We start from the raw sequence: 21687 nt of genomic DNA, 5'->3' as shown, positions 1-21687 counted from the left end.
CGGAAGAAAATTATTTAATTTTTACGAATCCGGCGATTGGGACCGCGGTCCTAGTTAATTGCGGTCCCAGTCGCCGGAAACCTCACAACCTATCTCTAGGTAGCCGTATGGTTGTCAACGCGGATTCTGGGAAGCTATGGCGGACTATGGCCTGGGTATTGTGTCAGATGCCATTGTGGTGAATGCGCGATGATAACGAGTCATTGTAGATGGCACAGAACGATTAGTTTATAACGGGTGTAAAAAAACCTATCCCGAAGCCGAAGACTACTTATTCTCCACATCATGGGGATCATTTTTTTCTTTGGGACCATACCTGGGAAACTTGTGGTTTAGGAGATATTGAAGGTCAAAGTCAGAATATTTTTTTCAAGATTTTTACATTATCAATTTCAATTCGTTGTTTAAAATTTTTTTTTCTAAGAAACCTTATTAAAATTTTGAGTATTTTCGTCACAATAAGGCTTTTGTCTTTACAATAAGAAATGGACAGCAGCGCGCGCACACACGCTCAAGCGCTGCCCCCACGCCCCGAACCGCAACCCGCGCTCGCCCATGAGTCATTCAACTCTACTGTGAGTTCAACGACTACGACTGGACCAACTGAACTGAGCTTAATCCAAATCTACCTAGTTTGTAAAAATGAAATGAGTACTTAAATTAGTTACTTACACCTTAATATCACCTTACCAGTTTAGTTTTTATTCTAAAAAATAATAAATTACATTTTAATTAATAAAAACCCTTTACACGAATTTGTTTCTTTCCGCAAATTAAATAATCTTACAGAACCTAGGTTGTTAACTAAACCGTGCTTTTACGCATAACCGTTATTCTATCACAATGTAGTATCACAGGTCTTATTAGCTACGCAAGTGTGATAAGCGTAAGTAGGTATCATTAAAAAGTAAAAAGTACCGTAAACAGATGAATAATGATCTTTTGAATGAGGCCTGTCATTCTTTACATTAATAACTCTCTACTTCAATAACTTAAGTCTTTACGATAGTAATAAAATTCATAAAGTAAAACTCAAATTATTGCTTACACCACACCGCTCTAAACGCCTAGAGTAAACACCTGGCAATGTTACTCCTATCGTTGATTAAGGCATTCACTTTCGATAGGAGTGATGATTGTGTGTTCTTTAAGCTTAATTGATTTCAGCAACTAAATAAAAAGGTCTCTTTTTCAGTCTTCCTTCCATACTCATTACTTCCTTTCTTCATAATTTACTTGAAATAAATAATGGTTATGCACGCGATTCTAAATAAACGTAATTTTAATCGTTAATCACAGGCAGTAAGCAGATGTGATAAACTTGTATCATTAAAAAGTACTGTAAACAAATGACAAATGCTCTTACACACAGGTTCATTATTTCTAGCTCTCTAACTTAATAAATTTTACGTCTTTACGATAGTAATTAATAAAATAAAACTTAACTTACTTATTACTGCAATCTGAACGCCTAGAAATAACACACTGGCAAACTCTTGCTCCTTCACTTTCGATGGGAGATTAAAAGATAAGATTTTATTTTTAAACTCGATTGATTTTAGAAACTAAACAAAATTTCATATCTTTTAGCACTTCTTTCATACCAATTACTTCCATTCTTCAACATAAAAAGATTCATCGTCTTGTTCGTGATTATTTTAAATGAACGTAACTTTATTACACGGAATAACTATCAAAATGTATTGATATTCTTATTGTTTTATTAATAACGATTGCGCATCTACAATTCATTCAAATTTGAGTATTTTGGAAGCTTGCTTAAAGCATTAATTATTATTAAGTATGCTTGGACGGATCTTTAGTTAACAAAGATTAATCAAGTATTTTTGCCGCGCCGCTTTTACAATCTCATTCGTTGATAGACTTGCCTGTACTAAAGTGATGAAATTACATTTTTGTTAAGTTAAAAATTACGTAAATTTGTAGTTGAAAATGAAAAGTACCGATTCACGACGACACATTCGATAGACGTATTGCTTGACTGTTATTGGTCAGTCAGTCTCGCCGCGCGGGGCAGTGCCTTTGTTGCGAGGGGCCGCTCGCACCTCGCGTTGCTCAGTTCGGTTTCTTCGGCCGTCGAATGCGCTTGCGACTTTTGATTGTTTTCTCGTGCGGATAGTTAGTGTGTGAACGTGTGATAGTGAGTGTGGTAATAGTGAATGTGTGTTAGAAAGATGCCTAACCATACGTACAGTGCTCGTGAGTACGTAAACATGGTTTACTGTTATGGGAGGGCACGTGGAAACGCATCTGAAGCCCTGCAGGCTGTAGGTATCGGGCTGAACATCCTACAGCGCACCACCGTACTGATGCACGTATTTTTGTTCTGGCTGTACAACGTCTGTTGGACAATCAGCCGATTGTGCCTCCGTCCGCCTCGTCTAGGCGTGTATTGTGTCGTATTTGAGGAACTTAAATACCAGTCTGTACGTGAAGGAATACTGGAGCGCGCATCAAAACACGATTTACCTGGTACGCGTTTGCTTGCACGTGGAAGGCCGTCAGTTCGAGCCACAACTTGTCCGGTTGGAGCGGCCGATTCCAGACGACGTCGAAGGGGATTAGTCGGTAAGTACTTAGTTCTAAACCTAAACAAATGCTAAAGGAATGTGTTTTTTAAATGTAGGAAGTGAATAATCTGGTAATTTTGTGTACAAAATACTTCTGCGGTCGCGGTAGGTAGTGGCGGGAAAGCGCGTACGCTCCAATACACTCACACACACATAGGCACGGTCATTGCGTTGCGTGGCGCGCTGTACATTGCGGGCTGCGGAATATTGTATTTTTTTTAATCATAAAAATAAAAAATATTTCCCACCAATAATATTTTGTAATATTACTTGGTTGGGTGTACAGAAGGCGTAGTTTCAGTCTTCGTGATAGGTTTTTTTACACCCTGTATAAACCTAATTAATACATAGGTATATGCAACAAGAGTAGTGTTGCGCTCTGTTGATTCGCTGCATCCTGTCTGTTTGTAGTCACGCTTAAAAAGTTGAACTAATTTTGATAATAAGCACTTTTGGATAGACTGAAAACCACGCCACTTCCACTGTCCGCCACTGGCGGATATCGCAACTTTTTTTCCAATATTCGCCAGTGAAGGACAAATGGAGGACAGCGGGAATATAATATGTACACTCAGAATATAGATTTTCATAAAATATCTGTATTCTATTTAAATAAAGGCGGTTATCACACTGCGCCGCGCTCCGCCGCGGTACGCGGGACGACAGATTTAATCATTGTATGCAAGTACCTCAGTTTGTATAGAAAACACGCGCGGCACAACACACAGACGACGCGTCTGCGCGCGGGATTTTTTATATGAAATCACGCGCTCCGCGGCAGAGCGCAGCGCAGTGTGATAACCGCCAAAGGAATGTGCCAGCCCTAGCAAAATGTACTCAACAATACTCTATGTGGCGGGATAAAGGGGATTTTTAAACAAGCGCTTTTTGCAGCCAGTTAAAAGTTCCGCCATAACCACCTCCCGGCCTTTATCAAGCTCGTTTGGGTTTGGCAGCCTCCGCGCAATTTCATAAATATTGAACTACCCGCATCGAGTTTACTCTTTGCCGGAATGACCAAAGCTACGGCTGAATGGAATTGGGTTTTAAAGGCTATGTTTAACAGTTTTTATACTCTGTTTGGTTATGAAACTAAATAATATAAATTCGAAATAAAATCTATTGTCCACAATTTAAAGCTATAACTGAAGTACCTACAGAAAAATCATTAGAAAAATTAAATGGAGACGAAAAGCGACGGGTCCGTGACCGAGTCCCCCAGTGTTCGACGCACCCGAGGTCGACTCCCCCGGTCAATTAAATTCGATTTGAAGCAATTTTTAATCAAATGTACAGTCAGGCACAAAAATGTTTATAAACGAATAAATATTTATTAGGCCAGTAGAATTAAACACAAACATGAATCTAATGAAATGAAAATAATTCCTACAAAAGTTTTTTGTTTCTTACTACTGGTTTTGGGTTAAAATTAGAGATGAAACGGATATCCGGCAACTATCCGGTAGGCCGGATATCCGGCCCTAATTTACTATCCGGCCGGATACCGGATAGTAACTCACTATCCGGCCGGATACCGGATATTAAAAAAAAACGTCAATTTCCTATTAATAAAATGAAATACATTAATCTTTGAGGTAAATATTAATAAAATGGCTTACAATAATGACGGCTTTTATTTAAAGTCCAAAAAGTTACAAAAAAGCCATATTAAGGCCTTTCAAAACTAATTTATTTTTCTGGGCTATTCACTCTAATGACGAATACCTACATAGATAAATAGTAAATATCTGTTAATGTCGAAATATTGCCAAATAAAATAGGCGATTTTTTTTTCACTGATGGTCTGATGACATCATGCAACTACACTGGTCATCACAAAGATCGACCCTCCCGCGACAAGCACTTTCAAACGTATGCATCCCCACTTCCCACCAATATTGGCACCATTTAAAAGCCTAGTTCTAAACTTCATTTCATTAAAGGAAAGGTTTTTACCCCAAAAATGTGTCTGTAGAAGAATCCAGAGTCACTTCTTCAAAAAATAGGTAGTTACGCTTGAGCCGACTTTTATGGCTATAAAACTGTTAAGTTGGGATTAATCGCTATCCATCTGTTAAAGAGGACACGTGAGATCATTCTTTGGTTTTATAACCATAAAAATGGGTCTATTGATCCCAGAAGTGAGCCCAAAGTGAGGTCTTTTTTCAAGTCACATTTATTGTATATCGCGTTTATGTTAATCGTTTATTAAGAAATTAAATGTGTTTTTCTTTAAGGATATTTATTGGGCTTTCAAATAACACCAATATTGTTGGGGCACCATGACTGTGTCAGTAGAAACGAGTTTTACTGTAAAACGTAGGTGGGCCGATTTTTGTGATGACCAGTAGGTATAGTTAAATTTTCGCTATTCAATCACACACTCACGATTGCAGCCGAAATTGAATTGATCTGCCCCCTAGACAAGTGGCAAAATCTGACATTCTATTCGGACGGATTCGATTTTCCTAAAGTGTGACTAGTCTATTCTACTAATAGAACCACTGATCGCGTTCGAAGCACCTGTGCGGCACTATACTCGTCACGACATGCAACGAGACAATGGGCCAACTATCCGGTATCCGGTATCCGGCCAAACAACTATCCGTTTCATCTCTAGTTAAAATGTTGCTCCCAGATTGTATAAATAGCGTCAAACATGCATAGTTTAGTATAATAATTAGCTTGTGAAACTTTTTTCGTTGACTGTACTTAGTGCAAAAGCCAAAAAAAATATGATATTAAATTTATTTAAATCGGGGGCGACCACCACGGGTGCGTCGAACACTGGGGGACTCTGCCACGGACCCAAAGCGACGGGTAACTTGTAGCGTGGGAAGTAATATGCGAGTATTATTCAAAATTAGGTACATTATATCAAGTTACATCATACACTCGGTATCTTAGGGGCTAAGGGTTATCACAAGAACTCGTTCATTTTATTATTTTATTATCACTTAAGGATGTGACTAAAGATTGCAGATAACAGTATCTTGCAGCTTCGGAAAACTAGTTTTGTCTCGTATTTTATGGTAAAAATTGTCTGGCTGGTTTCATGACGTGTTTTTTTCACTTGTACAAAAATAGTAAACCATTCAAGTAGGATTTTAACAGATATTTCGCTTTATTACGGTTTCTTCAGGAAAACGATTTACAAACAAGTGTTGAGTTAAAGTAGCATTTTTTATTTTATTTTATAAAGATTTATTAGTAATTTGATATTATACACAAATTACTGATAGTCCCTTTAGCCCCTCCCCGTACTAAGCTAAATAATGCTTGTATCACGAGCTCACACTTTCATAAGATAACTACTTAACTTAGACAAAGTGTCTCACCATTTAGTTCCTACCTCCATATCATCTGACCTTCGTCAGCGCATAAAAAGTATCATAGTACATTTATGGTAAGTAAAAACAATGTGCCTGCATATCTCGCTTATGCAACCCAGTAGGTACTGGCGCACAAATGGAAGTAACGTTCAGCTGATAACACTAGTTTACAAGGTTTTTTACCCAGATATGAAACTGATATGTATCGGTAGAGTTATTAACCCTTACTTAAAAACTGAACTTAGAAAAAATTTAGGACGTCAAATTTTGTAAATATTGACTATAGTAATTTTTATCATTTTTATACATTTATCTCTAAAAACAATCAAATATGAGTCGTGTTACTCCTTCTTTTATACTGATAAGTATCAGTTTCCCTTATTATAGACCAACAGCAATCCGCTAACATATTTTTATACCAAATACCTTGGTATCTTTCCTCAAAAACCTTCAAATCCTGGTGAAAACTTTCGCTATTTTCAACACTCACGCTTCCCAGGTTCTCAGGAAAAAAATCCAGGTGAGAATGTAAAAAATGAATTTTTAACGACTTATTTACACCCATTCCTTGGTGATTCCTCAATAATTTGGTATAAAGGGTTATGCCCACTTAGTATGGGACCTTTGGCCTGAGGTGGACAGACATTACAGCATGTAATTTGTTATTTATTAAATAGTCTATACCAGTAAGAAACAGAATATAAATATCATTTTGTATACAAGTCCTTAAAAAAATTTTTTTTGCTTAAGACTAGAAAGGTTAGAAGCAAAATAAAACACCTTTTTTTTATTATTATTATTTTAATCTGACTCATGGGTCAATAAAATATTGTCTAGGAACTAGGCAGGTGGAAATACATGTTCCTGATAGCTTGCCCAGCTCAAAAACCACAAAATTGTCATAACATGAGCACAGCAAGACAGCAACCTACTGTTATTCGGCCAATATAAGGGCAAATGAATCCTCGTCCCCTCATGTGTTTGTTGGGGCTCCACAGCATGTGTAGCAGCTCGATCAGCTCACTGCCATCAGGGATGACGTCATATTTGGTCAGATCCCCGCAGCTGAAACAAAGAAATTAATTATGGTATCATTCAAAATTCATTCTTTAAGATATTGAGATGTGATGTCAATTTTTATCTATCAGTAAGAAGTATTTGTATAGAAAAAAATATACACTTTGTTCAAATATATTAAGCCAATGTCTTTAATAAAATATAATGAAAATAATTATAAAAAAACTTACTTGACGAGGTGAAATCTGTTCCATTATTACATTATTTTCGAATTGATTCTCTTTCCATGTTAATATGCAGTCTATTATGTCCGAAAATAATGATAACACGGTGACTATTGTGAGAGCTGTATATTTGGCTAGGTAGCCGGAAATCAAGTGGCCTAACCTCAAAACAAACATGTGAATTGACATTGACATTTAAAAGTAAAAAGTTCCACAGATTAATACATGACATATCTCCCCCCTAAGTGAATATCAACATTACCAAACTAATAAATTATCCCCATGAAACACTATGTATTTAAATAACAGTAATTAAGTTAGGAAATTTATGTAAAGGTTATCATCTGCTGATGCGGAGGCATCAGGTCTGTCATAGGGGCTTCTAGAATGCAAATTTGGTTTATTTTTTATCTTTCCCAGAGCCGGTGTTGTAGTAGCTTGGCTTGGAATGCCCAAGATGTCAGCCCACTTGTCTGCATCTGGTATCTCTATGATATCGTCAGTAATCAATTCCGGCGTTTCTTCTACGACTGCATCTGTATCATTTGTTACTCTGGTAGTTATCTCCTCTGCTGCTGTTGTTTTGATTATTTGATCAATATGACGATTTACTACTCCGCCACCATTCGTCTCTATTTGGTAGCTGGAGGGTCCGTTCTTATAAGTAACTGTGCCCCGTAACCATCTAGGGCCATGGTTGCTGTAGTTTCTGTACATCACTGATTGTCCAACATTCGATTCTCTTCCTTGTCTTTGATTGTTTTCTTCAATTTGTTGCTCAATTCTCTTATGTTGAATATTCTCAGGATGTACAGTATCCAGTAACGTTCGTAAACGTCTTCCCATTAGCAGTTCTGCAGGACTTTTGTGTGTTGTAGTACATGGAGTAACCCGCAGGCCTAGCAACAAGTTTGGTATTTTGATGTCCCATGATGAATCATCCATCTTTCTTAGTTTGTCTTTCACTGTCTGTACCATCCTCTCCGCTATCCCGTTTGTGGCCGGGTGATAGGGGGCCGTGGTGACATGCCGGATGTTATTAGCTTGTAGGAATCTCTTCAATTCATCTGATACAAAAGATGTACCATTATCCGACACTAGTACGTCGCACAATCCGTGTATGGCAAAAGTGTTTCTTAAAAATTTTATCACTGTAGCGGAGGTTATGTTATTTACTACAAACACTTCGGGCCAACGAGAGTATGAATCAACCATTATCAAAAAGTTTTTATTGTAAAATGGGCCTGCAAAATCAACGTGGATTCTCGACCACGGTCTGGTTGGTGTAATCCATTCATGGCTGGTCTTAGGTGGCATATGTCTGTGTTCCAGGCATTTTGAGCATCCGCTCACTAGCACTTCGATGTCTTCGTTAAGGCGTGGCCACCAAACGTAGCTTCTAGCCAAAGTCTTGGTTTGAACAATTCCAGTATGTGTTTTATGTAAAACACGTAGGATTGTTGGACGAAGGGACCTCGGCACTACAACTCTGCAGCCCAGTAGTATGCAATCATTTTGTATTGAAAGTTCTGCACGTTGTAACCAGAAAGGCCTTAACTCAGGATCGGTTATTTTAGCTGGCCAACCGCATTGGATGTAATGCATGACTCTAGATAGGATGCGGTCGCCTTTCGTCTCGGAAGCTATGTGTGACACATCATAAGGGAAATCCTCAGGTTTTTCAGCCATCAGTAAAATTTCGTAGAGTGGTTCTTCAAGTTGATCTGGTACCGGTTGAGGCCATCTACTCAAACTGTCAGCACTTCCGATCTGCGGCCCAGGTCTGTATGTTATTTCATAGCTATGTGAAGTCAAGGCTATGGCAATTCTTGTCAAACGGGGTGAAAGCATACTAGTCATTGGTTTCTTGGGGTTGAATATTCCCAATAACGGCTTGTGATCAGTCACAATCCGAAAATGTCGTCCCATCAAGTAATTATGGAACTTTGTTATTCCAAACATAATTGCCGCTGCTTCTTTATCAAGTTGTGAGTAGCGTCGTTCGTGAGAATGCAGAGTTCTTGAAGCCATGGCTACTGGACACTCATTATGGTTCTCGTCTTCATGAGACAGTACCGCTCCCACACCGTACTCTGAACTGTCACAGGTAAGGATCAGCGGTTTGTTCACATCGTAATGGCTAAGTGTCAGATCAAAAGTCAGTAAGTGCTTTGCTGTGTCAAAGGCATTTTGTTCCAATTCAGTCCATTTCCAGGTACGTGCTTTGTCTAATAACCGATGTAATGGTTCAAGCACTGTGGCCTTGTGTGGAATGAACCTTTCATAAAAGTTATATAATCCGAGAAATGCTTGAAGCTCTTGCTTATTTTTAGGCTCCGGTGTGTTAATTATGGAGTCCACCTTACTTGGTGCAGGGTGAATGCCTTCTGAGTCTATTCTAAAGCCTAGAAACTCTACACTGTCTCTGGCAAATTTGCATTTGGTCTTGTTAAGTCGTAGTCCTGCCCGTTTAATTCGGTCTAAAACTGTGTCCAGTCTGGCCTCCATTTCCATACTTGAGCAACCAGAGACAATTATGTCATCAATCAGGACTGCAACTCCAGGGATGCCTGCCAACAAGGATGTCATAAGGCGTTGGAAAATTCCCGGACATGCTTTAACTCCAAAAGCTAAGCGATGTACTGTGTAAAGTCCTTTGCATGTATTGAGTGTGAGAAGTTTTGACGTTTCTTCATCCACTACCACCTGTGTGTACGCTCTGTCTAAATCTAGAGTTGTAAAACATTTCCCTCCGGCTATGGTTGCAAATACCTCATTAGATGTGGGCATGGGGAAAGTGTCTGATTCGGTAGCTGCGTTTACAGTACTGCGATAGTCTCCACATAATCTAATCTCTCCTGTTTTCTTAACTATTGGCACTACTGGTGTAGCCCAGTCGGAGAAAGATGTTGGTCTTAATACTCCTTCTTTGACCAGTCTGTCTATTTCACGTTCTACTCTGTCTTTTATTGCAAAAGGTACCGGCCGAGCTTTCAGAAATTTAGGTGTCATTCCTTGTTTCAGATGTATCTTGACTGGATTACCACGATATGTACCTAATCCATCTTGAAAAACTTCTTGGTGTTTTGATATAATCTTGTCTATCAATTTGTTGTCGCAAACAAAGTTGATATTTAATGATATGTGAAGCGGCGTCAACCAGTCACGACCCAGAAGGTTAGGTCCTTTTCCTTTAGCTACTATAATACATAGATTCTGCTCCTTGTTTTTATAGCAAACTGACAAAGTGACTTGTCCCAGCAATTGAACCGGTGTCTCCGTCCAAGTGCGTAAAGTGAGTGATGCGGGGCGTAGTGCGTCGCGCGCAAGTCGTGAGCGCAACACGTTCCAGGTGTACTCGTTGATGATGGAGAAACTGGCGCCCGTGTCCACCTGCATGCGGACTGGGACACCCGCCAGTAATACGTCAACCTCGTATGGCGGTGTGCGACTAGTACTTTGCACACAGTAGATGCCGTTCAAACGATCACTCGGTTCACTAGTGAAGTTTACATCGCGACTGTTCTTCTTTTTGCTTAAACAGATTTTTTCTAGATGTCCTTTTTTCTTGCAAAACCGGCAAATTGCATTGATAAAACGGCACTCTCCAGGGTGACGATCACCGCAACGATAGCATAGACGAGTTGTTTTCGTTTGAACCGCGTTTACGTCCATCGGCTCCGCTACGGGCTGCTCAAAGTAGGACGCCGCTGTTGTGGTGGGCATCGACGCCGCATTCGCAGCGTCTTGAATCATGCGCACGTCCCGTCCGGCACTTTCCGATGATAACATGGCGTCCACTACGTGTTGATAACTCAAATTGTCACGTTTTAACAGTTCGTACTGTAATTTGCTATCACTCATACCGCACACAAGTCTGTCGCGTAACATTCGTTCTAAGTCATTAAAATTGCACCCCGAACTTAATTTTCTTAATTGTGCGATATAGTCTGACGCTAATTCACCACGTCCTTGATCACGTTTGTAGAATTTAAACGACACCGAAATCTCATTCGGTTTTGGACTATAATGTCTTGTAAGAACAGTCACTATCTCACTGAAAGGCAAATCAGAAACTTTCCTCGGTGTTATTAACGCAAGTAATGTCTCATACACACGCGCACCACACACTGTCACAAAATTAGCCCTTTTTGCCGCGTCCAATATGACGCCATTAGCCTCGAAACAAAACTTTAACCGATCTAAGTAAATGTCCCAATTGTCAGTCTGAGGGTTGAACACATCGAATTTCACTGCTTTTGTATCCATTGTTCACTGTTTTAACCATACGTCGCCACTATTATGTCCGAAAATAATGATAACACGGTGACTATTGTGAGAGCTGTATATTTGGCTAGGTAGCCGGAAATCAAGTGGCCTAACCTCAAAACAAACATGTGAATTGACATTGACATTTAAAAGTAAAAAGTTCCACAGATTAATACATGACACAGTCTATGGAACGTATTTGTAACAAAGATAATCCACGTTAACTGTGACCAGTGCTAGTGGTTGCTTCTTCATTTGAAATATTATTTGTCCTTGATTGGTGCAGAGCCACACCGTGGCCACGGTCCAACATGAGTGACAACATACACTGCTGTTATCAATCTAAAAAAAAAAGGTTTTATTAGGATTATGGTAATCTACGGTAAAGGTAGTTGATCAAATACTTTGTAAAAGGTATTCAACAAGTCGACACGCTCATTCAATAACTTACCAGCTGAGGAGTCATCCACAGACATTATAACTTATAACCAACTGAACTTAATAAGCTCTAGGCTATGTCGCCTTCTCTGCATCATGTCAGCTATACAATTGATACATATCATAGGTTCCTCATGAGATTGAGGAATTGCTGGTTGCATTATCCAAAATCGGGCTGGGGTTAACATTGGGGCTCGGGTCGGAGTCCATACGTAAGCCGTGGTCGGCGTTTAGGCAAGGTTCGATGTCCGAAAGTGAGCCATTGGTCATTGATTGAGTGAGATTCGTAGTTCGAGAGTATGCCAGGGTCATCGGGAAGGGAAGCATCGAGGACCATGGTCAAAAAAATAAAGTCGTCAAAAAGGAAACTTATACAAAACTCTTCTGCTTTTATTTTGGCAAAGACTTGGTTTTGAGAAATAAACAACACACAATGAAAAATACAAAACAAAGCGAATGACAGATAACAGCTGTGACAATATTTTCAGTGTTGCCATGCTAATAATATGGTGATAAATAAAAATAATCGATATAAGAATCGATTGTATTTTTGATGATTCGAAATAAGGTGTTTAATGGTGTGTGTGAAATAAGGTTTCATTTAGTTATTTAAATATTTTTGGTAGTGTTATTGGAATATTATAGCCCGACCAGGAACATAAAAACCCTCGCCATGTTGCGGAAAACCAATGGTACTAATTTCTTTTAATGGCAACAGTAACTGAAAACTTCATTGACATGTCACCTTGCATGTCAGTCTATTGCTGTCAAAGTGTAAACAAACTTTATTTTAAATGTGCGCAATTGATTTTGTGAATTAAATTGCTAAAATCTTTTTATAGTCGTGAAAGAAAAGTGGTTCACAATGTGTTAAAGTATTTGTCGAAGAGAAATATTAAGGGTTCGGACAATATTTTCATTGAATAATGTTTCCGACAAAGGTTGTCAAATTGACTGACATGTTTATCGCATAGTACAGTCCACTATGAAAATTAGCTGTGGTTTGTTTCAACTACCTATTTCAAAATTTTTGTCACTTTCTGAGTGTTGAATTTTATGGAATTGGGAAAGAAGTACCGAGTTTGAAGCGTTCATGAGCAAACATTGCAGTTGAATATTCAAGTTCTGAATTTGATTATTGATGAATAATAAAATAAATCCTACTAGCTCGATTGATGGTTTCATTTAATTTATTTAAACCAAGTTACCTATAATAATATTTTTTCGTTAATTTATGAAAATATCAAATTAGCCCGTAATCCTGAATGCTGGTACATAAAGTTAGCCTATTAATTTAACACAGGTACGACTGTACTCAGTGTTGCACTATCAAATGCAATTGACGCGCCTCTATGCCAGGGTTTTTATGTTCCTGGTCAGGCTATAATTAAAAAGGTTTTATAAATGTCATCTTAATGAATACGTATTAAAAAAATACTAATTGTCAGAGTCGAAAAACAATCGATATGAATCGATTCTTACCGATAAGATTCATTTTGGCAACACTGAATTGAGTGTTAAAGACAGGAAGTTGTAATTATCACATAAAGTACTATTTAAATTGGATTTTTATAAAGGCAAATTGATACAAAGTTACACTAAGTGAATACTTTAAAAAATAATTAAAAAAATTTGGCAAATTCATATTTTCATTAGCAGCTTGTCCACGCCAGGCCAGAAATGAACATTGTCCTTTCTGCATGATTCTTAGATAAATTTATAGTTTCCCATGAAACTTTTCACTACTGCTTTAAATTAATACCAAGCATCTTTCCCTTACTGGAATTGCTGGGAAATGACGGATAAAGAACTCCTTGAGATTGTAGCATAGGTTTGTGACTGATGCAACATCAGGACATTGTATGTTCTTGGTTTTTGTTGTTAAAACCTGTAGTTTCAGTGAGGCAGAAGTAACAGTCATTAGTGTGATTTGTTGGTTCTCTCCATAACATTGGAGTGCCGAATCGTATATATTTTCTTTTTCCTGCAGCCTAGTGCAATAATATACTTCTCAAATTTTCGCACACCAAACCAGAAACCCATTTTTTATCAGGTTTGTTACCGAGATTTGAAAGTGATAGAAATAGGCCCGTTTTACGGCCTCAGTGATTGGTCTCTTCTTTTTTGACAATATAATTTGACCACAAACTTAGCAAAAGTTATTTGGGCTTAATTTACACTGCCTTGGTGACATTTTAAAACAAGTGAAAATGTTAAAATAATACTTAAACGCAATTAAAATAAAGTAGAAACTCCGACACGGCTAACAAGACAGCTTACTTAGGTTAATATCGATATCTCAAAAACTTGACGTGATAAAAATATGAGACATATTTTTTTGTAATAAGGGGGCTGGTAGAAAACACATCCAGTATGAATTATCTTTGGGTAAAAGAAAAACTTTTTTTTTGTAAACTAGTGTAACCAGCAGCACAAATAGAACAGCCCGTGTAAAAACAAATATGTTTACCAAAATAATCATGGAAGTAACGTTCAGCTGATAACCAGCAGCACTAATAGAACAGCCAGTGTAAAAACAAATAACCAAAATAATCTTAAGGAAAAGTGACTTAATTATGCCCCTTTTCACCATAAATCTTTAATTTTTAAGTGAGACCAATGAAAACAAAATTCATATTAAATGTTCATGTACCATAGGGTTCACTTGAAAATCAGGGATTGATGGTGAAAAGGGGCATGAGTTTCTTAGAACTGGCCCATTTGTTGTCTCGAAGCAGTTAATGTAGCTCTGGGACACATAAAAGCGATTTTGAAAAGCATAAATGGCTTTTGTGACTTTAGAAATACTTAATATTATGATGGTAATGAATGAGGTAAAACTCAAAACCTGTGCACTAACTTCTAGAGCACTTCACGTCATATGTGTCTCATAAAGCATCAGATAGTTATCTTACGTAACGATATCTAATCCATGAAGGTTATTGCTGGTTATTACAAATAATTTTGCCAGATATCTGTCAGAGTCCTGTGAGTTCAAATGAAAAGTTGTAGCTTTTTTATCCAGGAAGTTCTTGGCTTGTCTCCCATATGATGGAAACTTTAACCAGCCAAATAGGTTATTTACTTTATCACACTTGTTGAGACACACTGGCGGTTGTATTTATACTATGTTCGAGGAAAATTGCAAATCTGCGTGCGGCGTCACGGCCCCAAGTAATAGTCAAGTTATCTGTAGGTATTGCCTGCCTAAAGGGAGCAACAAGAGCCAAGCTAAACCCTCCTAATTACGAAAATAATTAGACACGCTTATGTTACTGCTTGTATTTAAGGAATAAGGACGTGATAGTGGGAAAAATAGTAAGTACGATTAATCCATCTAGTGATATGATCAATTAAAATTATCAACAGTAGTCCTAACTACGCATCTATCGGTCCCTTCAAGAAACTAAAAGTCCGAATCGAAACATGCGACTGCGTAGAATAATTTTGATGGGTTATTTCTAGCGGGCCGAAGGCAAGCAGGTCCTATCGAAACACTAAATTCTACCGTTTCTATTGGATACTATAAAAATAATTACATAAAAACTATAATTATGCATCGTAGTCTTCAATGCATCGACTTAATTAGGAAATCCGATTATAATACGTGAGGTATCGCCAATGCTCGTTATCACTGAACCTTGAACCGCTTATTCTTTGTCCCATTGCAATTAACTTTCCATTCAACAACAATATTATACACACTGAAGATTAAATGTCAGTATAAATAGGGTCTTCATTAGTCAGTCTCGTTTTAACCCTTTTCTTGGCATCGTAACACGGGTGATACATCATAATTTAAAAAATCCTGAGGGCAGCGAAAGCATTAATAATAATTTATTTTATACATAACACGTTCCTGATATATCATAGAATGATATAAAAAAAACTATTCACACAAAAATACATTTGGCTGTCAGTTATTGTCAAAATTGGATAACCTAAGCATGTTGGCTTCAAACGCGTGGTAAATTTATTTGTTTATTGGCGATATCACAAAATATTTGTGTTATTTTCTGTATGTAATTTTATAGAAGAAGGATTACTCTGAGTTTTTCGTTTGGTTTGGATGGTGTTCAGTGCTACTTGCCGATTTTATAACTGTCCATATGCCTGTGTATCATATATGTTACATTGCCAAGTGCTTCGTGATGTATTTTTAAATCAAAATTTTAGAAAAAATGCCTGTTTTTAAAAGATATTAGTGTTACATTATTAGGAAATACAGTAATTAGAGTGGACAAGCTTGTGGAGTGCAATTAGTTCATAAAAATCGATTAAACTCCATCCACCCTACCTTCTGATGCCTTCAAGTATGACAATGTTGGCCTATTTTCGCTTCTTGTGGAAAATATAAAACTAGAAAAATAGGCAGATTAAATATAAAATGCAAAAAATATAATCAACTTTTATGTAAAAAGTTATTCGATTTTATGACTTTTATATCATTATTAGTAGGTATAAAATGCTAGAATCTGAGTAATTATTATTTGCTTTAATTGAATTTGGCATATTCTTTTCACTCTGAGTTTTTATTTTGATAAAGAAGTTTATAAATTACCTTTTTAAATTATTTATGTATGTTTTTGTTCATTCAAAATTATTTTTTGAATATTTTAGCTTTTTAATTTTCTATACCCTAATCTTGGCAGTGTATCATATATGATACACCTGGTTTCTGAAAAACTGAAAACAATATATTTTTTTAAACATTTTTATTGGCCTATTAGGATCATACTTAACTCATAATTATCAATAAAATTAAAATCGTAGTGAATTTTTGATCATGCCAAGATAAGGGTTAAATATCCATTTTTTATCACCTAAATATCAAATCAGTACTCCATACATACCATGAAGAATTTGGCTCCGAAACTACTTGCCCGATTTGAAAAAAACTTTCAACATAAGAATCTTACATTATTTCTGATGAACGGTACGAAGTTCGCCGGGTCAACTAGTCATTAATATTATATTAATACTAGCTTTTGCCCGCGGCTTCACTAGCGTGAAATTTCGTTTGTCACAGATCGTCGTAAATTATAGCCTATATGTTATTCTGGGTTATAAACAATAATACTGTAAAGTTTCATCAAAATCCGTTCAGTAGTTTTTGCGTGAAAGAGTAACAAACATCCAGACATCCAAACTTTCGCATTTATAATATTAGTAGGATAGTAGGATTAAGTAAAACATTCGTACCTACTTTCTAGTATTAAGTTACAATACAAAATCTAGCCTCCAATTTAATAAACGCCATAAAATCACAGTCAATGTGAATAATTAGAGGGTCCTAATTAATTGAAGATATAAAGACGAAGAATCACGAACAGCTGAGACGAGGAAACTGGGCTTTAATTAATAATTAATTAACGGTACGAATGATTATGCCGAGATAGGCGGTATCAATATAACAGACGATGAAGCTAATTCGACTGTGTCATTCTCTGAAATTAACTAAATGAAGATCCCTTTTTAATGGCGAATAAAAAAAGACCTAATTAGATTAAGTGAAACTGGGAAGGTCTATCTTTCCGCCATATTTTTGAAGCCTGAAACCGTAGAAAGTTATATTTGGATTATAAGACTTCGGCCAAGAGGTAAATAAAGACCATTTATCTTTGCCATTTACTTTTAATGGTTAACCGATATATGGTGTGAAGAGAATATAAGCTATTAAGTGCACACGAGTCGCGCGAGGTGCCTGGATGCGAGCGGCGCAGGACCGGTCTTTGTCGAAATCCTTGGGGGAGGCCTTTGTCCAGCAGTGGATGTCTTTCGGCTGAAACGAACGAACGAACGAGTGAGATTGAATAAGGAGTTTGAAGGAAGAAACTAAATAAAAAGGACTGAAAAATGTAGAGACGATTATCAAGTTTTGGAGTAAAAACTCAGATATAGACAATAGACACAAGATGTTCAAATTGTAAGAAATTCCATTATTTGTCATGCTCTAAAAATATAGGAAGAAGACCTTGCCTCGAATACATTTTAGAAATCACTGAACCCAGACAAGGGGAATATGTCTGAACTCGTCTTTATTTATTACATTCACAATTTTCATAAAAATACGACTCTTGCAGAATCTTTTACGGCCTTGAGCCATAAAATTTAACTTTAATATTCAACTTGTCTACTTTGTTCGAGAATATTAAGACATAAAAATCTGTCTTTGTGAATTATGTTTTTAAATGCATAAGAGTTTGTGATATACAGGATGGAAACGAATAATGATCTGACTCGATTATTTCTAAACTATACGGTATCGAAAAACTGGTTGTTGATCGGTTTCAATAAATAGGTTACAGAATAAACTAGATCTATCCGAAAATTGAATATTTCCAGTTTCCATTCATGAAGGACGCAAGATAGGTAAATAAATAATATCAATTATTATACGTAACTTAAATGGATACTTTGGTGTAAATACAACGCACTCTACTAAAAATACCCCTAGAAATGAAAATAAATGAGATATGATGGGTTCCACATAAAAATTTTCATTCCATATTTGCAAATAAAAACTTGCACAATCGATTGTATGTCACAGAATTAAATCTCTGATATGTTTTTGCAACATTTCATATCAATTTGTTTTTGAGAAAGTCGACATGACGGATTAAACGAAATTAGACTAGTGTTAGTATGACACTTATGAATTAAGAGCACTAAACGTAAGACCCGTGAGCACGTCTAAGGCAATATACCTATCAAGAGTAACGACTTGGTATGAACTATGAAGTAATGGGGTACATCAGGCGCTATCAGAATTCAGAACTTAACTCCTAAACCCGGCTTAACGACTCTTCTAGAATCCTGAACTATGAGTCAGTTTGAATGGGAGAACTAACTTAATAACGGATATCAATATCTACTTGCCGACCTATGAGATAACTAGTAGAAAACTACTTATGGTAGTACATAAATCAGATAAATGGGCCAACTATTAACGTTTGATGAACAAACGCTGATTTCAACAATTCTATAACATCTTCACTAAACTTCTATATGTAAGATGTAAGATTTTCATGTAATTACTTTGTATGTAATGTTGTTGGTATACCGTAATAAATAAAATAAAAAAGTGAACATCTTCACTTAGCCAAGGAAGCAGGTATGATACTATGAGTGAAAGATACGCATAGAACGATATGTACATCAAAACCGAAGTATATTCACCTTCACATAGATCAAAACGACGAGTCAAGCATTTGGCACAAATAGGATAATATTCCAACCACGTAAGGGTAGTAAATCCTCTTCAAAGCAGGTATCAAAAGGTGCCGAATTGGAAAGTCGTCAAAAACAAAACGCCATTTCAGCCGAATCTGCTAAAAGGTCCGAATCGAAGCTGCTAGATAATCGCCCGGCTGGAAATAGCTGTGACCCACATTACCGCATACCTGCTGGGACGCGCCCGCCACCAATCTATAGCGCTAATAAGTTTGTGGACACTGCTTGTGGGAAATATGGACGACAAGTTTCTTCGGGCATTCTCGAGAGAAAGTTCTTGTTGAGAGAGTAAATATTACACAACTTAATATCAGGCTGAGAACATATTTATTTATAGTCGGTGGACAAAGGGCTCTAGCAAGTAGGGAATGCAGAATCGGTTCTCGTTTGAGGAACCGGGTTTTTCGGGTCTGGTGGTCATGAGAACCGGGAGCCCCGGTTTTTTCGGTTCTTTCGGTTCCAAAAAAACAATATTTTGATTATGTTTTTTTTATTGAAATAACACTTCTTTGAATAGACTAGGAATAATCAACAAACATGATTAACAATATTTTTCTATTTTTACTAAATTCTACTCCCAAAAATAAAAAGAAGTAGGTAAAATAATTAGTTTTCAATTGAGGTACAACAACAATCAAGTCTTTTTCATCTAACTTAACGATATATTTGACTATTTATAGGTACTTATATTGACTGTCAGATGCAAACCAAATAAAAGAGTCAGTGTTGCCAACTCTTACACAAAAATATCATCATCATCATCATTTAAACCATAGGATAGGACGTCCACTGCTGAACATTAACCTCCCCCAATGCTTTCCATGTTGATCGATTGGTAGCGGCCTGCGTCCAGCGCTTCCCTGCTACCTTTATGATGTCGTCGGTTCACCTTGTGGGTGGACGTTCCACGCTACGTTTTCCGGTACGCGGCCTCCATTCCAGGACCTTCCTGCCCCATCGGCCGTCAGTTCTGCGTCCGCGTCGGGCTATGTCCGCTGAGTCCGCTGACATAGAAATGAGGAGAAGGAAGGAGGAAATCTCCTCATTTCTGATTCGATCTCGTAAAGAAACACCGAGCATAGCCCTCTCCATAGCACGCTGTGCAACTTTGAGCTTCTGTATAAGGCCTATAGTGAGAGGCCACGTTTCCGAGCCATAAGTCATCACTGGTAACACACATTGGTTGTAGACTTTCGTCTTCAGGCACTGAGGTATTTTGGATGAAAAGATGTTGCGTAGTTTCCCGAACGCTGCCTAGCCGAGTTGGATTCGACGGTTGACCCCCTTTTCGAAATTCGACCTACCTAGCTGGATCGTTTGTCCGAGGTAGACATACTTGTCAACAATCTCGAGGATTGAGCTCCCAACCGAAACTGGGTAGGGCGCAACATGGACATTGGACATAAGCTTTGTTTTGTCCATATTCATCCTCAGGCCTACCTGTTAGGAAACTCGATTAAGGTCTTTGAGCATTGTGCCAAGATCTTACAACGATTCTGCCATGACCACAATCAGTATCGTGGGCAAACCGAAGGTGAGTGATGTACTCGCCATTAATGTTTATGCCGAATCCTTTCCATTCAAGGAGTTTGAAAGCGTCTTCCAATGCAGTGGTGAACAGTTTAGGAGATATAACATCTCCCTGCCTTACGCCTCACTACAGAGGAATCGTCCTCGTGCTCTGCTCCTGTACTCGGACCGACATGGTGGCGTTTTTGTACAAGCACTTCAGCACCTCGATATACCGATAGTCAATACGGCACCGCTGAAGATACTGTAAACACTGCCCAAGACCCGATCGAATCGAAGACCTTCTCATAGTCTACGAACGCCAAGCATAGTGGCAAGTTATAGTCCTCAATCTTCTGTATAACCTGTCGCAGCGTAAGCGCAAACAAAAATGTTCCAGTGATTTAAAAAAATTGTAAGAAAAATGCTTAAAATATTTACCTACATATCTCATAAAAAAAAACAAAGTACAAAACCAATAAGTAGGTAATCTTTATTAGTAGCTAATCTGATATTTTTAGGTTCTCTATACGTTCGCAATTTTCTTGTGACGACTCATGCCTAATACCTATAACATATTTTAGATAACTATGCAAAACCCGAAAGTACCGAAAGAACCGGGTTTTGAATTTTTAAAACCCGGTTCTTAAGCTGTCGAAAAAACCCGGGTTTTCCCGGTTCTTTCGGTTCCGGGATAACCCGGGTACAAACCCTACTAGCAAGGTGTCGTGGCAGAAAGGGGCTCTATTTTGATTATGGAGTTGGGTTCCTATTGTGACATCATCAATAGGAGCGGTACTCTCAAAACCTGTAACACCCTTGATAGCTAATCCCTGACTGGGCTACAGAACCCCATAAAATTATGGTTAGAGCTTTCTTCAGTAACATGTTATTCATTATGGTAATTCCTTAAACAAGTTAATATCTTTTACACTAATTTATACCAATTTCTAAATTACAACATGCGAATAGAATTTGCATACAGAAAATTTACATAACAATAACCAGTTTTATCTGACTGCAGTAATAATTTAATTATTAGAGTCAACAAAACAACAAAAGGATAAAAACAAA

General features: G+C 37.5%; 2 protein-coding genes across 2 annotated transcripts in view; both read right to left on the bottom strand.

The window, feature by feature from the left end:
* LOC135074740 (monocarboxylate transporter 14-like) overlaps positions 1-21687 on the bottom strand; it is an 88753-nt gene that overhangs the window by 40469 nt on the left and 26597 nt on the right. The gene's annotated exons all lie outside the window — the stretch shown is intronic.
* On the bottom strand, positions 7276-11907 carry LOC135074738 (uncharacterized protein K02A2.6-like). Its single transcript, XM_063969106.1, has 2 exons — positions 11885-11907; positions 7276-11775 (listed from the first exon to the last, which is right to left on the bottom strand). The coding sequence occupies exon 2, from the start codon at positions 11431-11433 to the stop codon at positions 7477-7479; it is 3957 nt and encodes a 1318-aa protein (XP_063825176.1). The 5' UTR covers positions 11434-11775; positions 11885-11907; the 3' UTR covers positions 7276-7476.

The sequence above is a fragment of the Ostrinia nubilalis genome, chromosome 9, assembly GCF_963855985.1.
Source record: "Ostrinia nubilalis chromosome 9, ilOstNubi1.1, whole genome shotgun sequence".
In the NCBI taxonomy this organism is placed as follows: Eukaryota; Metazoa; Arthropoda; class Insecta; order Lepidoptera; family Crambidae; genus Ostrinia; species Ostrinia nubilalis.
The sequence above is the reverse complement of the archived record's forward strand: the minus strand, read 5'-3'. Positions and strand labels throughout refer to the sequence as shown.

Coding starts and splice junctions, on each gene's coding strand:
- LOC135074738 (XM_063969106.1), bottom strand. CDS start 11,433: ATGGATACAAAAGCAGTGAAATTCGATGTGTTCAACCCTCAGACTGAC.